This window comes from Abrus precatorius, unplaced genomic scaffold (genome assembly GCF_003935025.1).
Source record: "Abrus precatorius isolate BTA unplaced genomic scaffold, Abrus_2018 Scaffold2, whole genome shotgun sequence".
Taxonomy (NCBI): Eukaryota; Viridiplantae; Streptophyta; class Magnoliopsida; order Fabales; family Fabaceae; genus Abrus; species Abrus precatorius.
In genome coordinates, this window is record NW_020874362.1 from 32,572,946 (window position 1) to 32,587,651 (window position 14,706).

The 14,706-nt window shown below is 32.0% G+C and overlaps 1 protein-coding gene across 1 annotated transcript; it reads left to right on the plus strand.

Moving 5' to 3' along the window:
• Positions 1-834: 834 nt before the first annotated feature.
• Positions 835-13,126, plus strand: LOC113857505. Its single transcript, XM_027489480.1, has 15 exons — positions 835-1,169; positions 1,568-1,970; positions 2,059-2,236; positions 2,319-2,458; positions 4,084-4,951; positions 5,110-5,210; positions 5,502-5,646; positions 5,748-5,816; positions 5,954-5,999; positions 6,742-7,211; positions 8,000-8,079; positions 9,002-9,137; positions 10,745-10,928; positions 12,099-12,181; positions 12,387-13,126. Exons 1-15 carry the CDS (start codon positions 1,079-1,081, stop codon positions 12,492-12,494), a joined length of 3,102 nt encoding a protein of 1,033 aa, XP_027345281.1. The 5' UTR covers positions 835-1,078; the 3' UTR covers positions 12,495-13,126.
• The last annotated feature ends 1,580 nt before the right edge of the window (positions 13,127-14,706 follow it).

Below are 14,706 nucleotides of genomic sequence, written 5' to 3' on the forward strand. Positions count from 1 at the left end.
TGATGACGATATTAAGTATTTATTATTAATGTTTTTATTTTCTTTATTTAACATATATAAAAAATTATTTTCTGAAAAATATTGAAAAATAATTATAAAAATAATTTAAATATTTACAATACAAAAAAAGTGATATATAATAAAATAAATAAAATTATAAATTATTTTTTTATATAAAATATCATGCGACATTATAGTATATGAAAAATAAATAATTCAATATAATATTATAACTCTTATAAACTCTTTTAATTTAACTTATTTTAATGATATATATATATATATATATATATATATATATATATATACCATGTATAAATGTTTAAATAACTATATATATATATATATATGTATATTAATGTATTTATTAAATAACTATTTAATTTAACCTGTCACCTGAACACATTTTTTTTAATCATAATTATGATGAAGTTGAATTCGATCTCCCGGAGCTTGGGGATGAGCACTTTGTCCAATAAGGAAACAACTTGAAAAGTCCGCAGAAACGATCGCAACAGAACGGAGACTCAACAAGAAAAGAAAAAAAAAATTGAAAGGAAGAAAAGAAAAAAATATTATTAACAAAAAGTCATCTATTATATGAGAAAAGCTAAGGATGCGAGTTTGATAAATAATGGAATCTTTAAGATATATCGACATGAGTTTATTTCATAAAAAGTATTTAATTAAAAATAAAAGTTAGGTTTATTGATCTTTTATTATTTGAAGAGATTAGGCTTTAATTATTAATTGAGAATATAGATTAAGAGAGACAACTGAGTTAATTTTGTAATTTCAATTGACTATAATACGCAAAGAATTTTAGTCCCCGGAAATGGGATATTCACAATAGTATATATGTCACGCACGTTATCATAGCATTATCCCCTTCCCTTCCCTTCTCTTCTCTTCGATCCTTCGCATGTCTAATTAATTGTTTAAGGAGAGACCAGCTCATAAAGTCACAAAGAACATTATTGTCTAGTTCCAGGTTTTGTTGTTGTTGTTTCCTGAAATTCCCCGAAGGAATCGAAATTGAATCGAAGAGAGCGTGATTTCTAGTATCTTCAAGAAGGGCATGGAGAGTGTGAATGATCTGATCCATGAGGCCAAGCTCCGCACTCTCTGGTGGGCCCTCTGTATATTTGCCGTTTCTTATTTTCTAACTCGTAAGTTTTCTTTTCCATTGATTTTTTAGTCTCTATTTTGCTGTTAGGGAATGAATCTCCGTTTTTGTTTACTCTCCCAATTCTGATTTCAATTTTGGAATTAGTAGCTCATGCTTTACCAATTTTGCATTTATTGCTTAGTGTTTATTAATGCTCTTTGGTAAGTGTGGAATTTCATTCATGAACTGAACTGACTATGACTGTTTGGGTTTGTTTTCAAGTGTTCAAGTGTTTGGGTGGTTTTAGTTATGACTTAAAACCAAGTGTTTGTGTGATTTTGTCTTTTTTACTAGGAAAGAAGGGAAGAATATATTATAATTATCATTCAATTGCCCTGCTTTTCTTTTTTTCTTTGTACTCATATTTTGTATGAATGATGATTTTGTGTCATATCGTAGATACAAGTAAATCAATGTGGATGAATGTACCCATGTCGATCCTTTTTGTTGCGGGGCTGCGCATTCTTTTCAATAAGGTGGAGTTCCGTTGGAAGGTTCAACAGCCTAGATCGCAGACTTATCTATCTCATTTGGAGAAAAAACAGTTATCCTCGAATGATCCGCGGCTATCTAGTGTGACTCCCCCTGCAAAATGGAAGAGGAAAATTGATTCTCCTGTTGTGGAGGCTGCGATGAGCGATTTCGTTGATAAGATATTGAAGGATTTTGTGGTTGATTTGTGGTACTCAGAAATTACTCCAGATAAGGAGTTTCCTCAGCAGATACATGCAATCATCATGGATGTTCTAGCTGAAATATCAGGAAGGGTTAAAGACATAAATCTGGTTGATTTGCTGACAAGGTTTCTGGTTTCCCTCCTCCTATATTTGCTGTCTGAGAGAAAGCATTATGAAAACTTCTAATTGTCTTTTGTTTCCTTTGCATTTCAGAGACTTAGTTGATTTAGTAGGTGATCACTTAGAACTTTTCAGAAGAAATCAAGCTGCTATAGGTGTTGATGTCATGAAAACATTATCTTCTGAGGAAAGGGATGACAGATTGAAATTCCATCTGTTGAATTCCAAGGAGCTTCATCCAGCACTAATATCTCCTGAGAGTGAGTACAAGGTGTGAGTGGAGTGTTCTAATGATATATATATTTTTTTGAGAATTATGTCTTGTATCATATCTAATGAATGCTCTTTTGTAGGTTCTTCAGCGGCTAATGAGTGCTGTTATAGCTACAGTACTGAGACAACGAGAAGCTCAGTGTCCTGTCATTCGTTCTATAGCTCGGGAACTTTTAACTTGTTTGGTAATTCAGCCTATTATGAATTTGGCAAGCCCTGGGTATGTTGTTGAGTATTTTGTCTTATATTTTGTCTGTAAGAATTATAATTCATTTTTGGAGAGGTATATCATAACAAATATGATAATATACTTCATAGAAGGGGTTGCTCCATTCAAGATTTAAAGTTGTCTGTTTTTAGAAACATAGGGGGTATTTTTTTATCAGTCTTTGTTGAAATCATATTTATGGCTTGTGCGGTTAGGTGGAAAAGTGGGAAGGTGCAAAATAGAGGGAGGAATGGAAATGATTTTCAAACAGTGTTTTGTCCTAGAGTATCAATACATTTATCATCCACCTTCTCGTATTTATGCTTTACCAAGAATGTGTAAAGTGATTTTGTTCTGTTCTGGCTTCTGTGCTTTTGAGCTGTAGATTTAAAACTATTAGACTGGAACAAAGTGTGAGGCTATGTATGATAAGGTTGAAGGTTGAAAAGTGAAAGGGTAGCTACTGGGACAATACCAAGTTTTATATATTTTGAAGGGAGTTGCTTTTTGCACCCATTTTTTTTTATTCTTTCACCCCTTTAAATTATTTTGTTGCTTTTTGTTCTTGAACTACCATTTAATCGTAAGATTGCCTAATATGATAAATTCCAATACTACAAAAAAAGTCTCAATAAAAGTATAAAACCCTCTCATCAGAACACCACAATTATCATTTTTCTTTAAGACCCAAGAAAATCATGATCCACACTTTCGCCAACTGCATACAAAACATTAGCAATAAACATGGATATAACATGAAAAACTTTTGGAGTATGGCATCAACAGTATGTGTAAGATGTATCTTAAACAAGGTACAAGTACGAAAGAACCATTTTTGGAGATTAAGTTCCAGAAAGAGTTACTCTTTAAAAAATAGTTCCAAAAACTAGATTCTGATACATTATTTGATGCCTTGTGGATGTTTATTTCCAGAAATTCCTTTCTATGACTTCGGAATAAGAGATATAAATGTAATTGACACAGGAGATAACCAGTTGCTTCTTGATGAAAAATAAACCCACAAACACAAAAGGAGAGGAGTTAATGCAGAGGAAGAAGAACAGTTGCAGGAAGCAAAGGGATGTATTAGTTTGAAATACTGAAGGTTGATTTGGGTAAAAAATTTAAATAATAAAAAACAAGTGTGGTGTAATTAGTGAAAAATTAACGAGGTGCAAAAAGTAATGGCCTATTTTGAATGTCAGAGCAGAGTTCAGTGGAAAATATTATGCAATTGTGGGTGTTGTTAGGTTGAGTGTGCTAGAAAAAAAATAGTATAAGGAAAGGACTTGTTAATTCATTCCTGTGTTGAGATATGTATATACTGAATTTATGATTGTACTTGCTAATCATAAATTCATAATCATTGTGTTTCCATTTTAAATCAATGGTTTTGGGTTTTCCCAATCTTTCATCTGTTAAGCCTTCCTATTTTATCAAAGAGCAATTTCTAAATTTAAAAATTTATATGTAGGGTTAAAAGAGTAAAACATTGTTCAGAGCATTTGTGCCTTAAATAAACATATCATATTATTGGTCATCTCCAAGACTGTAAAAATTGGAGTAGCATTTTAGTTAAGTTTCTTTATAATTTTTGCAATTCCCATTCATAATAATATATTTATCTTGATGATCAGGTATATTAATGAGCTGATTGAATCTCTTCTTCTTCTCCTTAATGATGATGGTACAAAAGGGATGGGCAGTTTTCAGTCGACTAATGTAGCAAGTCATCATCATGGTCATTCTGTTGCTACTGAGGCTGGACACAACAATATCACAGCCTCTGATAAGCATCCATCTTTGAATCAAGGAACTGATATGATATTGGCTAAAATGAACGATCAGGGAGGAACGTCATTACAATATAACACTATCCATCATGAATCTTCACAGGTCAGGCCAGTGGATTGGGCACTAATGTTGGAGGTTGCAACTCAGAGGAGAACTGAAATTCTTATGCCTGAGAATCTCGAGAACATGTGGACAAAAGGAAGAAATTACAAAAGGAAAGAAAACAAAATTATCAAAACTGGAATTCAGGATCTTCCTGCAAAGAGTCCTGTTACAGACAGTTCACTGCCTCATAGAAAGTTGGCTCAGGAAACATCAACAAGTAAACGTGGAAAGTATGAAGTTACAGAGGGGAATTCTTCTCTGCCGCCAATGCATGCCTTGGGTTCAGATGCCTTACAAAATGTTGGAAGTGCAAAAAGTTCAGACACTTCTCAAAACCCTGATAAGGAATTATCTTTTGCAGGAGAGCTTGGAGTTGATAAAATGGAAAGTATAAGGGATCTTGCTTCTGATAGGTATAAAAGTATGCTAAAAAGGTCAAATAGTGCTTCTGCCTTAGGAAACCAACCTAATAAAGAAGGAGGCTCCATAATTTCAGAGTTTTACAACCCTGAATTTGAGAGGCATGGTGAAGGATTTCGGACGAAGAGTTCTTCTGACATGATTGTTAAGAAAGAGGGGCCGTTAGTTCCTAAGCTTCGGTGCCGGGTATGCTCTTTTGGCTGTAATAATTTTCAGATATAGTATTTAAAAGTCAATTGATTTAGAATCTCTTAATGTGCTGGCATACCCTTTTATAAATCAGAATGGATTTCACTTCTGGGTATACCTGCTGATTGTTGTTTTTCTCTACTTAAACATTGCAGGTTGTGGGAGCATATTTTGAGAAACTTGGGTCTACATGTTTTGCCGTCTATTCGATTGCAGTGACTGATGCGCAAAATAACACTTGGTTTGTAAAAAGAAGGTTTACTCCTTTCACATTTTTTTATAATAGTGGGAGTGTACGATTGATCTTTCTTTGAAATTTAACAAACAATTTAATTAGAATTGGGTTTATACAAAGCATAAGTTTTTTACTTTTGAGTTCTAACGATTAAATAAAATGCCAGGATTTTTTTGGTCTAATTTGCCTCTTTCCCCATTTTGAGTTTAAACTGCTCCATTGTAGAGAATAAATATGTTCAAGTATCAAAATTGTTTTATTCCATTTTTTATATGTGTTTTTCTTAACCACAATTTTTTTGGTGATATTCAGATACAGGAATTTTGAGCGATTGCATCGGCATCTTAAAGACATTCCAAATTACACATTACATTTGCCTCCTAAAAGGATATTTTCCTCAAGCACAGATGATGCCTTTGTACATCAACGTTGCATTCAGCTTGATAAATATCTCCAGGTATCTTTTTCCTTTTCTAAAACATAATCTTAAAAAGACAGTTTTCCTTTGTTCTTATTAAATGAGTTTGTCTTTGCTTAAATTATACCATCTTGCTTCAGGATCTCTTGTCAATAGCTAATGTTGCTGAACAACATGAAGTATGGGACTTCTTTAGTGTTTCCTCAAAGGTGTGTGTCTGCTTGGTATTTCTTATCAGAACTTCTGATGAGTGACTTTTTTATAAATTTTTCTTGGTACTTTTGGATGTGAAAAATGACAATCTAAGTATCTAACAAACTACTTTTGTTGTGTTTTACCCCTGAAGAACTACTCTTTTGGGAAATCTTCTTCAGTGATGAAGACCTTGGCAGGTAACTGGTTCTAAGTTCTAACTTTTTGATTTTATGTCGTCATATTGCAATTAAGTGCTCAAGCTGTAGCTATTCTATGTTTGGTGGCCCAAGCTGTTAATCTTTTGAGTTAGTGGAATTTTGATTGGCAGTTCTGTTTATTAAATCTCTGTAGTCCTTAAACTTTTGAAAGTCTAGTTACTATTAAAAAATAATAAAAAGAAAGATTGGATAGATGTGGAGAGAAAGCTTCTTGCTGTACCGTTCCAGTATGCCTTTTTTCTGCTATTTGATGATTTAAGCCCATGAGATAGAAAATTTTCTTTCATTGTTGTGGAGGATAGAAGGGGCCTAGGCAGCTACTGTATTCTATTATATGATAAAAAAAATTTGTTGAAATTATATATGTCTCTTCTATGTCTTTAATAGATGTGGAGTTTTTATTGGAAGTAAAAACTGTTTTATTGTAGAAAATTCTAAATGGATTTATTTTTGCCTAAATGATAGAAAATGTTTTGCATGAAGACCCTTTCTCTTCAATAATTTTTGTAACATGGACTGGTTTGCTATATGGCTAACTATAAGAGGATTGTGACGCAGAAAAATTATCATTTTCTTGTTCTAAAATCAGTCCTTTCTTTGTTTTCCTATGGTATTTTAAGTATTTATTTTTCAACTCAATCCTAATTTGGAAATGATTTTTTTTAGGTATAGATTTTTGTATTTATTCCAAATTCAACATTTGAACTTTTTATATTAGCAGTCAACGTCGATGATGCTGTGGATGATATTGTACGCCAGTTTAAAGGGGTTTCAGATGGTTTAATGCGAAAGGTTGTTGGTTCATCATCTCTCATAAATGAGGGATCATCTACATCTCCCGCATGGAACTTGTCCTGGAATGCAGATGAAATTGATAAGAGTATTCCAAGGCAAGGTGCTACAGAGAGTGTGTTAAGCTCTGATAATGAGGAAAGTGAAAAGAACAGCAATTTTGACCATGAGAATATTGATAGAGAAGTCACACAAGATAGTGGATTGCATTCCGACAATACATTGATCTCAAAGGGTTACGCATCACCAATGAACAGCCATGGTGGAGAGTCTGGCAACTTGGATCTTGATAGAAAGCGTGATATGGTGGTAGAAGCTAGGATTGGCAATGATGTTCCTCCTACAAATTTCATTCTGATTCAAGATAATTTGTTGGATCCAGTTGGAGTGCCACCTGAGGTCTGTGTAGTCAACTTGTTTTTCTTTTATTCCACATTGCACTTTAGTTGTTGATTGAAAAACTTGATTCTCTGCTCTGGTATTTATTGCTGTGTGCTTAGTTTATATATTAGCTGGTTATTGATTTTGGGACTAAGATGCTGACTAGAATGCTGCTTATTTGGTCAAGCTGGGAATAGCATTTATAACTGAGACATAATGAAAACCACAAAATATTAATACTTCTGTTGCTCCCGTACCTTCCTTTTTTATACAAATAGTGATCCCTCCAAATAAAAAGTAAGAAAAAAATGTGTACTTTAACTGAGTTTATTCATTAGTTGGCTAGAAGGCAGATAGTTTTACTTGCTTGGGTTTTTGTTTGTGCCATCAGCATGTATCCACCAAATATTTTAAGAATCTGAGCTATTATTAGGCATCCTAGCTTTCATAGACTTGGTCAGGTCTTCAAGATCCTGTGACCTCAAATGGTTATGAAATCCTTTGGAAAGAAATTGTTTCCTGTAATTTTTTTTTTAAAGTAAAAGCAAAAGTCAGGAAGCATGAAATACATATTAGTGTTCAAAAACAGTTTGGAAACATGCTTGGTGGTCTCTAGGCCCTTGTTTTCCCCTTCTCTCCTTCTAGGGGGAAAGAATAGTGGTTTGAGAACCAGAAAAAAGCAGGACTGGAGTTGTACATAGGATTTCACTATGCTTAGTGTTTTCAGGATCCTTTCATTTCATCTTCATTTTTTGAGGAGAACCTTTTTATGAACTTTCATAAGTTTGATTTTTTTCTTTTTGCAGTGGGCCCCAGCTAACGTGAGTGTCCCCATTTTGAATTTGGTCGACAATATATTTCAGCTTAAAAAAAGAGGCTGGATAAGGTACACTACTCTATCTGGTTTTTCTGTAATTTTCAAGTCAATAGATGCTAGAAATATTGTCAGTAACACTGTAAAGTGTATAAAAAATTTATTCTTATACCAATGTTCTATGTGATTTTGCATGTTGTTAGAGATTTGCACTTCACCTAACCGCTCATGATTTTAGAATGTTAGGCTCCGGGAAATTATATAAACCTTCGTGATGAAGTGAAATAAAGTCTGATCCTTGCACCCTCTCGTCATTATAATAAATTAAAATTTTGCACAGCATAGTGATGACTGTTCAATTTATGCTTTGTCCATGCTTCAAGCCCAAAGTTCCCCCAAGAAAGACTTTTTATGTAGATCTAGTCTCTGTTTTGTTATAAACCTATTTAGTGCATGTTTGGTTTAGCTTATTTTGGAGAAATAATCACAGTTCTTTCAGCTTCAGAGAGCTTTTGAAAAATAAATGAGTTTTTTTTTCTTCTAAATTTAAGTTGAACCAAACATGCTACTAGATTTTGGCCTACATTTATTCGCTCAAACTTTTACTTGAATACCAAACCCATAATTATCAAGAAGGACTTTTCTTTTTTTCCTGTTTAATACACTAGATGAATAAGCCGCTTGGCTTTCACTCTTTCATCTGCCAGTTCTTCTCTAGTTATTGATAGAATCCTTTCTGGAGTCTTGTCAGTCACATATTACATTCCAATTCCCCCCTGATTTGAAAAGAATGATTTACCAATTAAGCTGCTCTTGTTAGCTCCTTTTTTATAATACATGGCCAATAATCAGCTGGTTTCAACTTTTATGTCATACTTCAACTTTTGTTTCTTTTTGGCTAAATGGATTTGACTGCACAAAATATTAAGTATCATGACACAGTCAATTTGTTTAATTTCACTAGTTGCTAATGTTATCATTTCTGTCCTTGCAGAAGACAGGTCTATTGGATATCAAAACAGATATTACAGTTGGTGATGGAAGATGCAATTGATGATTGGCTCCTGAGACAGATTCATTGGTTCCGGAGAGAGGAAACTGTTGCCCAAGGTATTCGGTGGCTCCAAGATGTAAGCATTGAGAAATACTTTAAACATCTTTTACTGGGCATTTTATGGCAACTCGGTGTAATTAAATGAAGCTTGTGACACAAATTAACAGTAGTAAAAACTAGGCTTACTTGGTTGTCAACAGCCTGATTAAATAACCATTTCTCCGTTTTATGGTGCATGTAAAGCTCTGGATATAATTGTAATGGGCTAATTGCTGTTTTTCATTGACACCATGATTGCACAAAATATTTGTCTCATCAGTATACCAAAGTAGAGCCATATAAACAATCTTGTACCAAAAGAAGAGATGCAAAACCAAGTAAGCCCTGTTTAGAACTGGATTTTTAAGGTTTCCCTTAAAAATCTGAGCATTTCACACCATTAAAACACTGCAAAACTGCATAACTTGGTGGTCTGTCGTAAAGCTTTACCCTTTTTTGCTCCTGCTGAAAGCTCTAAACTAGTTGAACCAAACTGCTTCAAGTTGTGAGAGCTAACCAAGTGTTCATCAAAGGCCAAAAGGTACTCTGGATGTAGTTGATTTCTGGTCAAGCAGTGTTTTTATTAGAGCTGCAAAACTGGAGAGCTTTTTTTCAATACTGATGTCATTCCCTGTTCTTGTTTTTTTGGTTTCTTTTTGTGCTACTTTATTGCTTCCAACTTTGTTTATTACGATTTTTCTTTTCTTTCAAAATTTAAAAAGAAAAATCTATAACCTATTTGCGTAATATCATTGGCTCTTTCATTTTTGTCAAGCTCAGTTATTTATATCCTTAGCTTAATCCATAGCTTAAGTTGTGTGGTGGAGGCCCAAGATTGGTTTTATATCACAAGCCTCTTCATGCAAGAGCCCTTTGGGGTTGAGTTATGATGTTTGGCCCAATGCACAGGCACAGACCTTGGGCTGAAAGTTTTTTGGAAATCCTCCCTTTAGAACTAACTTTTGGGGTTGAGTTAAGCTTAGTCTATTTATAATATGGTAGTAAAATCTATCCAGTCTTGATGACCTGCACAAATGTCCTATCTTGCAAAATTCAGTCCAAATGTCCATTTCTAGGCTTGAGGGTGTGTGTATTAAGATGTTTTGCATTGTTTATGAATATGACCAAAGTACTCCAGTAGTCCAGTCCTTATAAGACTTGGACAATTGTCTCCCCTAAAACTAACTTTTGGGATTGAGCTAAGTCCAATTTATTTCTTATAGTACTAATCACTACCTGTTTTTTTTTATTGTTAATTTGCATTTGATCTAATATTTTGTTAGCTTTTTTCATCTTAAATCTTTTTATTAACTTGTCAAAACTGCCTTCCAGTTTCTATTTTGTTCACTTGCCAATATTTGTTACTTGTGATAAATTAAATAAATTTTGCATTATGAAGTGATACCCATGTCGTTTTTGTCTTTTATGTTTTCTGTTACATCCAAAGAAAATAAATTTTCTATTGCTAGTCTTTCTATTTTTACGAATCAAAGATTGCTGATGAAGGACTAAACACTTATCCAAAATATCTTTATACAAATTTCTTGAACTTGTGTGGAATTATCTCCAGTCAAAAAGAAAAAATTATAAAACAATTTACATTGACTTGTGCAAATGTTTCTTCTTGTGTGCTCATGCTTTCAGGTCCTCTGGCCTGGCGGTACATTTTTCTTAAGAGTAGGGACTCAGATAATCAGTGACGATGATCAAAAGGCTCCTCAAACAGTGAGTGGATCTGGTGGAAGCAACACAAAACCTGACTCAGGGTCTTTTGAGCAAGAGCTTGAGGCTGCACGTAGAGCAAATGACATCAAGAAACTGCTGTTTGGTTAGTTTTATTTCCTGTAGCGTCCAACATTGATTGATATGAGATTTGTTGTTGGATATTCTTCCACTTTGAAGTTTTATTTAAAAGTGCTATTATGTTCGGATTATGATGAAATTAAAACTAACTAATCAGTGTATTTTCTTTAAGTTAACCATAAGAGTGAGAAAATCTATCACGTTTCAGAATATGATGGGTACAGATTTCATATTCATACTATCAAGTGTTTTCCATTAATTAATCTTCTTTCTTGTATATTTTTTCTTCTTCAAAATCTAGTGCTCAAACACCCTGTTATCTTAGAGTAATTTGCACCGACACCTCAAGGTTTATTTGCTGTTGTCACGAGTGGAGTTATTTGGTAATTAGACCCTTTTAATGCACTCATTTTACAAATTGACTACAAAAAGGCAATATTATAGTTTGTCAAAGGTTCAAATTGTTTAATCTAGTTATTACTTCATAGTGATAAAAATGAATAAATATATATAATTCTAATATTAAATGAGTAAGTTTTAAAACTTTTGTTCATTCAATTTTTTATGTCATATGTTATTTGGATCAAATGGCAGCTAAACTTACATAATCACACGCATTGCTTGAATGGCACTACACTTCTATAATTAATTTAAGAATAACTAGACCACAGAGGGTTAATTGCAAGTTTACAATGACTGGAACTAGATGTGATAGTAGTTGGACAAAGTTACAGCATGCATTTATTTTTCCCTCTATGTAACTGAGATGCATATCTCATGTTATTTATATTGCTATGAAAATCTACATGACTCTTAGTCTAGTAAAAAGAGATAGAAAGAAACACAAAAGAACTTTAGACAAAGTTATTAAAAGAGACATTTTAATTAACCAGATTTCTAAAGATTTAGTTTTTTACTTAGCTCAATGGCATCTTGTGATTATGTAGCCGGCCTCACAATAAGGCTTGGTTGTTGTTGTTGCTATGAAAATTTTTGGCTCTTAATGTATTTTCCTAAAGAGAGGTTTTCTGGTGAACTGATATAGTTGGTGAATAAGGTCTTTGAATTGTTATGCTATTTTCACATTCTTTCTACGGTCTTCAGAATATTGTGTTGGTTTAAGTGAATAGCAGTTCCTTTCTCAGAATTTACATCCCCAGACTTTGACAGAAAAAATTGCCTCCGTTTTTTCCAGATGGAGCTCCAACAACTTTAGTCAGCTTAATCGGCCATAAGCAGTACAGACGTTGTGCCAGGGATATATATTACTTTAGTCAGGTTAAATCCATATTCCATCTCCTAGATGTATTCAATTATTTATTTGGTGCGAACTCCATTCTTGTGTTTGCCTTGAATTATTCTGCTTGAAAAGTTTTTTTTATTTTTTTTATCTTTTTGGATTTAATTTCTGAGAATTTGTTTTGCTATTGAGCATATGGTATCGTGTGTATACTAACAATTTTATCATCTTGTTGTGTTTTAGTCTACGACATGTGTGAAGCAACTTGCTTATGCAATCCTGGAACTTGCACTTGTCTCCATCTTCCCTGAGATGCGGAATGTCGTGTTGAGTATTCACCAACCCGTATAGAGTTAGTTTCCATATGTGACATGTAGCATGGCCTGCGCTATGTGGCACATGAAATTGGGTGACCACGTTTTGGTTCTGTTCCCACCATTGCTTTTATGGCTTTGCTGGCTCAACATGATGATATGGGAACTCGGCGATTGGTTTTGTATCTACTATGTCCAACTGTATAAAACTTAGATTTAGGACGTGTACAGAACATTTATTTTGTGGTTCCATTGTGCTTTGTGAAGGCATACCCCATTTCCATGGGGATTTTGTATTGTTACAGACTCGAGAAAGGAGAAATGCATCTAGTGAATATTCTTTATTCGTTCATCATTTTTTTTATTATTATTTGATTAACTTTGTGTCCTCAATAGATACCATAATGTTTTCACTTTTCAGTACACATTATGGGATAAAGACTTTTTAAGTTAGGGGGTTCGCACTTGGCAAGTGGCAACTGCACTGACCCTTGCTAGAGTGGGATGGGCTTCTATATTTTTCATTTCTCATCTTAATAATGAGAAGTTTATTTAATTATTTTAGGATTGGTTACATTAATTGAGTTTTATTAATTTAATATTTACTTGGTATGTATATTTTGAAAATATTAAGATTGTGATTGATTATTGAATAAATTTAATTTCAGTTATTTTTTACTCTAGGATGAGGTATATGTTCTAGTATTTTTCCTGCCAAGTTAGGCTTTAAGGAGTAGTTGAAAGAGCATCCAGGAAACTTGTTAAAATTGCTTCTAATTTTCGTAAATTATTTTTACCTTATGTCAATAATTTTTTTTGTATATAACTCGTTATAAGATTTTTTTAGCTTATTAATTTTGTGATTAAATTTATACCATAAACATTTATGTGACAAAAAATTATGGAATAAATATTTAATTATGTTGTGTAGTCAAACAAACTCTTTATCTCTAACTATAATGGTGGATAAGGTTCAATAAAAACTTGACTTTCCTAATTGCTCAGCATATAAAATATTTTTCTATTTCTTAAATCGGAAAGCAACGCTTTATATATATATATAGCAACGTAATGGCACAAGGAGTCTATGAATGGTATTTTATTTCTAATTATAAATTAGATTTAATTATAATTGGTCTGTTTAGTTTTAATTGTTTATATTTAGTTTCTCAATCTAAAATTTCATCTAATATAACTAACAAAAATATAAAAAAACAGAAATATTATTGATTTGTATAATTAATAAAAAAAATGTATAAATTATTTAAGGAAAATGCTTAATAGTATGAATTTATGTAGCATGAAAGTGACAAAAATTGTTTTCAGCCACCATCACATGATTTTCGTCAAGTAAATGTTCTTTTTAAATTTTAATCATTTAATGTTTAACCAATAAAACTCTAAAAGACAAATTCTTGTCATTTTTCACATGTTATTTTCCATACTAAATAGCACAAATTAATATTTAAATAAAATTAGTAAATAAAATATAATAAAAAATTATTTTTATTTAATTATTTTATATGCTGTTTTCTTTGTAAATTTATATAAATTAATGATATATTATAATTTTGTTATATTTTTATTAATCATTAGATGAAATTTTGGGTGAAATACTTAATTTAAATAATTGAAAAAGTAGGACGACTAAATATAAACAATTAAAATTAAGATAATCAAAATCAAACCTTAGTAAAAGAATTGAGACTAAAGGAATACTTAGACCTATAAATTATTATTTTTATTTTTTTGAAAAGTCCATACAGTAACAGGTTTGCAACAATCATTAGAATTATATTAGAAAAATTATTAAGGAAATAATTTTTTTTATCATACAAGAATAAAATTTTATATTATTATGAAATACTAAGAAAAATTTATAGAAATTATAATATTTTATTTCATAGAAAACTATGTTAAGAAGCTTAACTTGTGTTGGCCTATTTGCACCTCTACACGTAACTTATAATTAATTTAATTGTATTGAAATAATAACTCCAAAAATTATAAATTTAATGTATTAATAATATTAAATTTTGAGATGGAGGTCAAATATTAAAAATAAAAATATTCGATTAAAAAAATACAAAGTTTATGATATTAAAAATATAAAAATTTAATAATAATAATTACTTAAATTCAACTTTAAAAATGAATCATAACAAAATCGTTAAAAAAATATTTTTGAATTGTATTTTAAAATTTCAACACAAGAAATGTGGGAGCTAGTGGCGCTCTTAGTCCCTTTG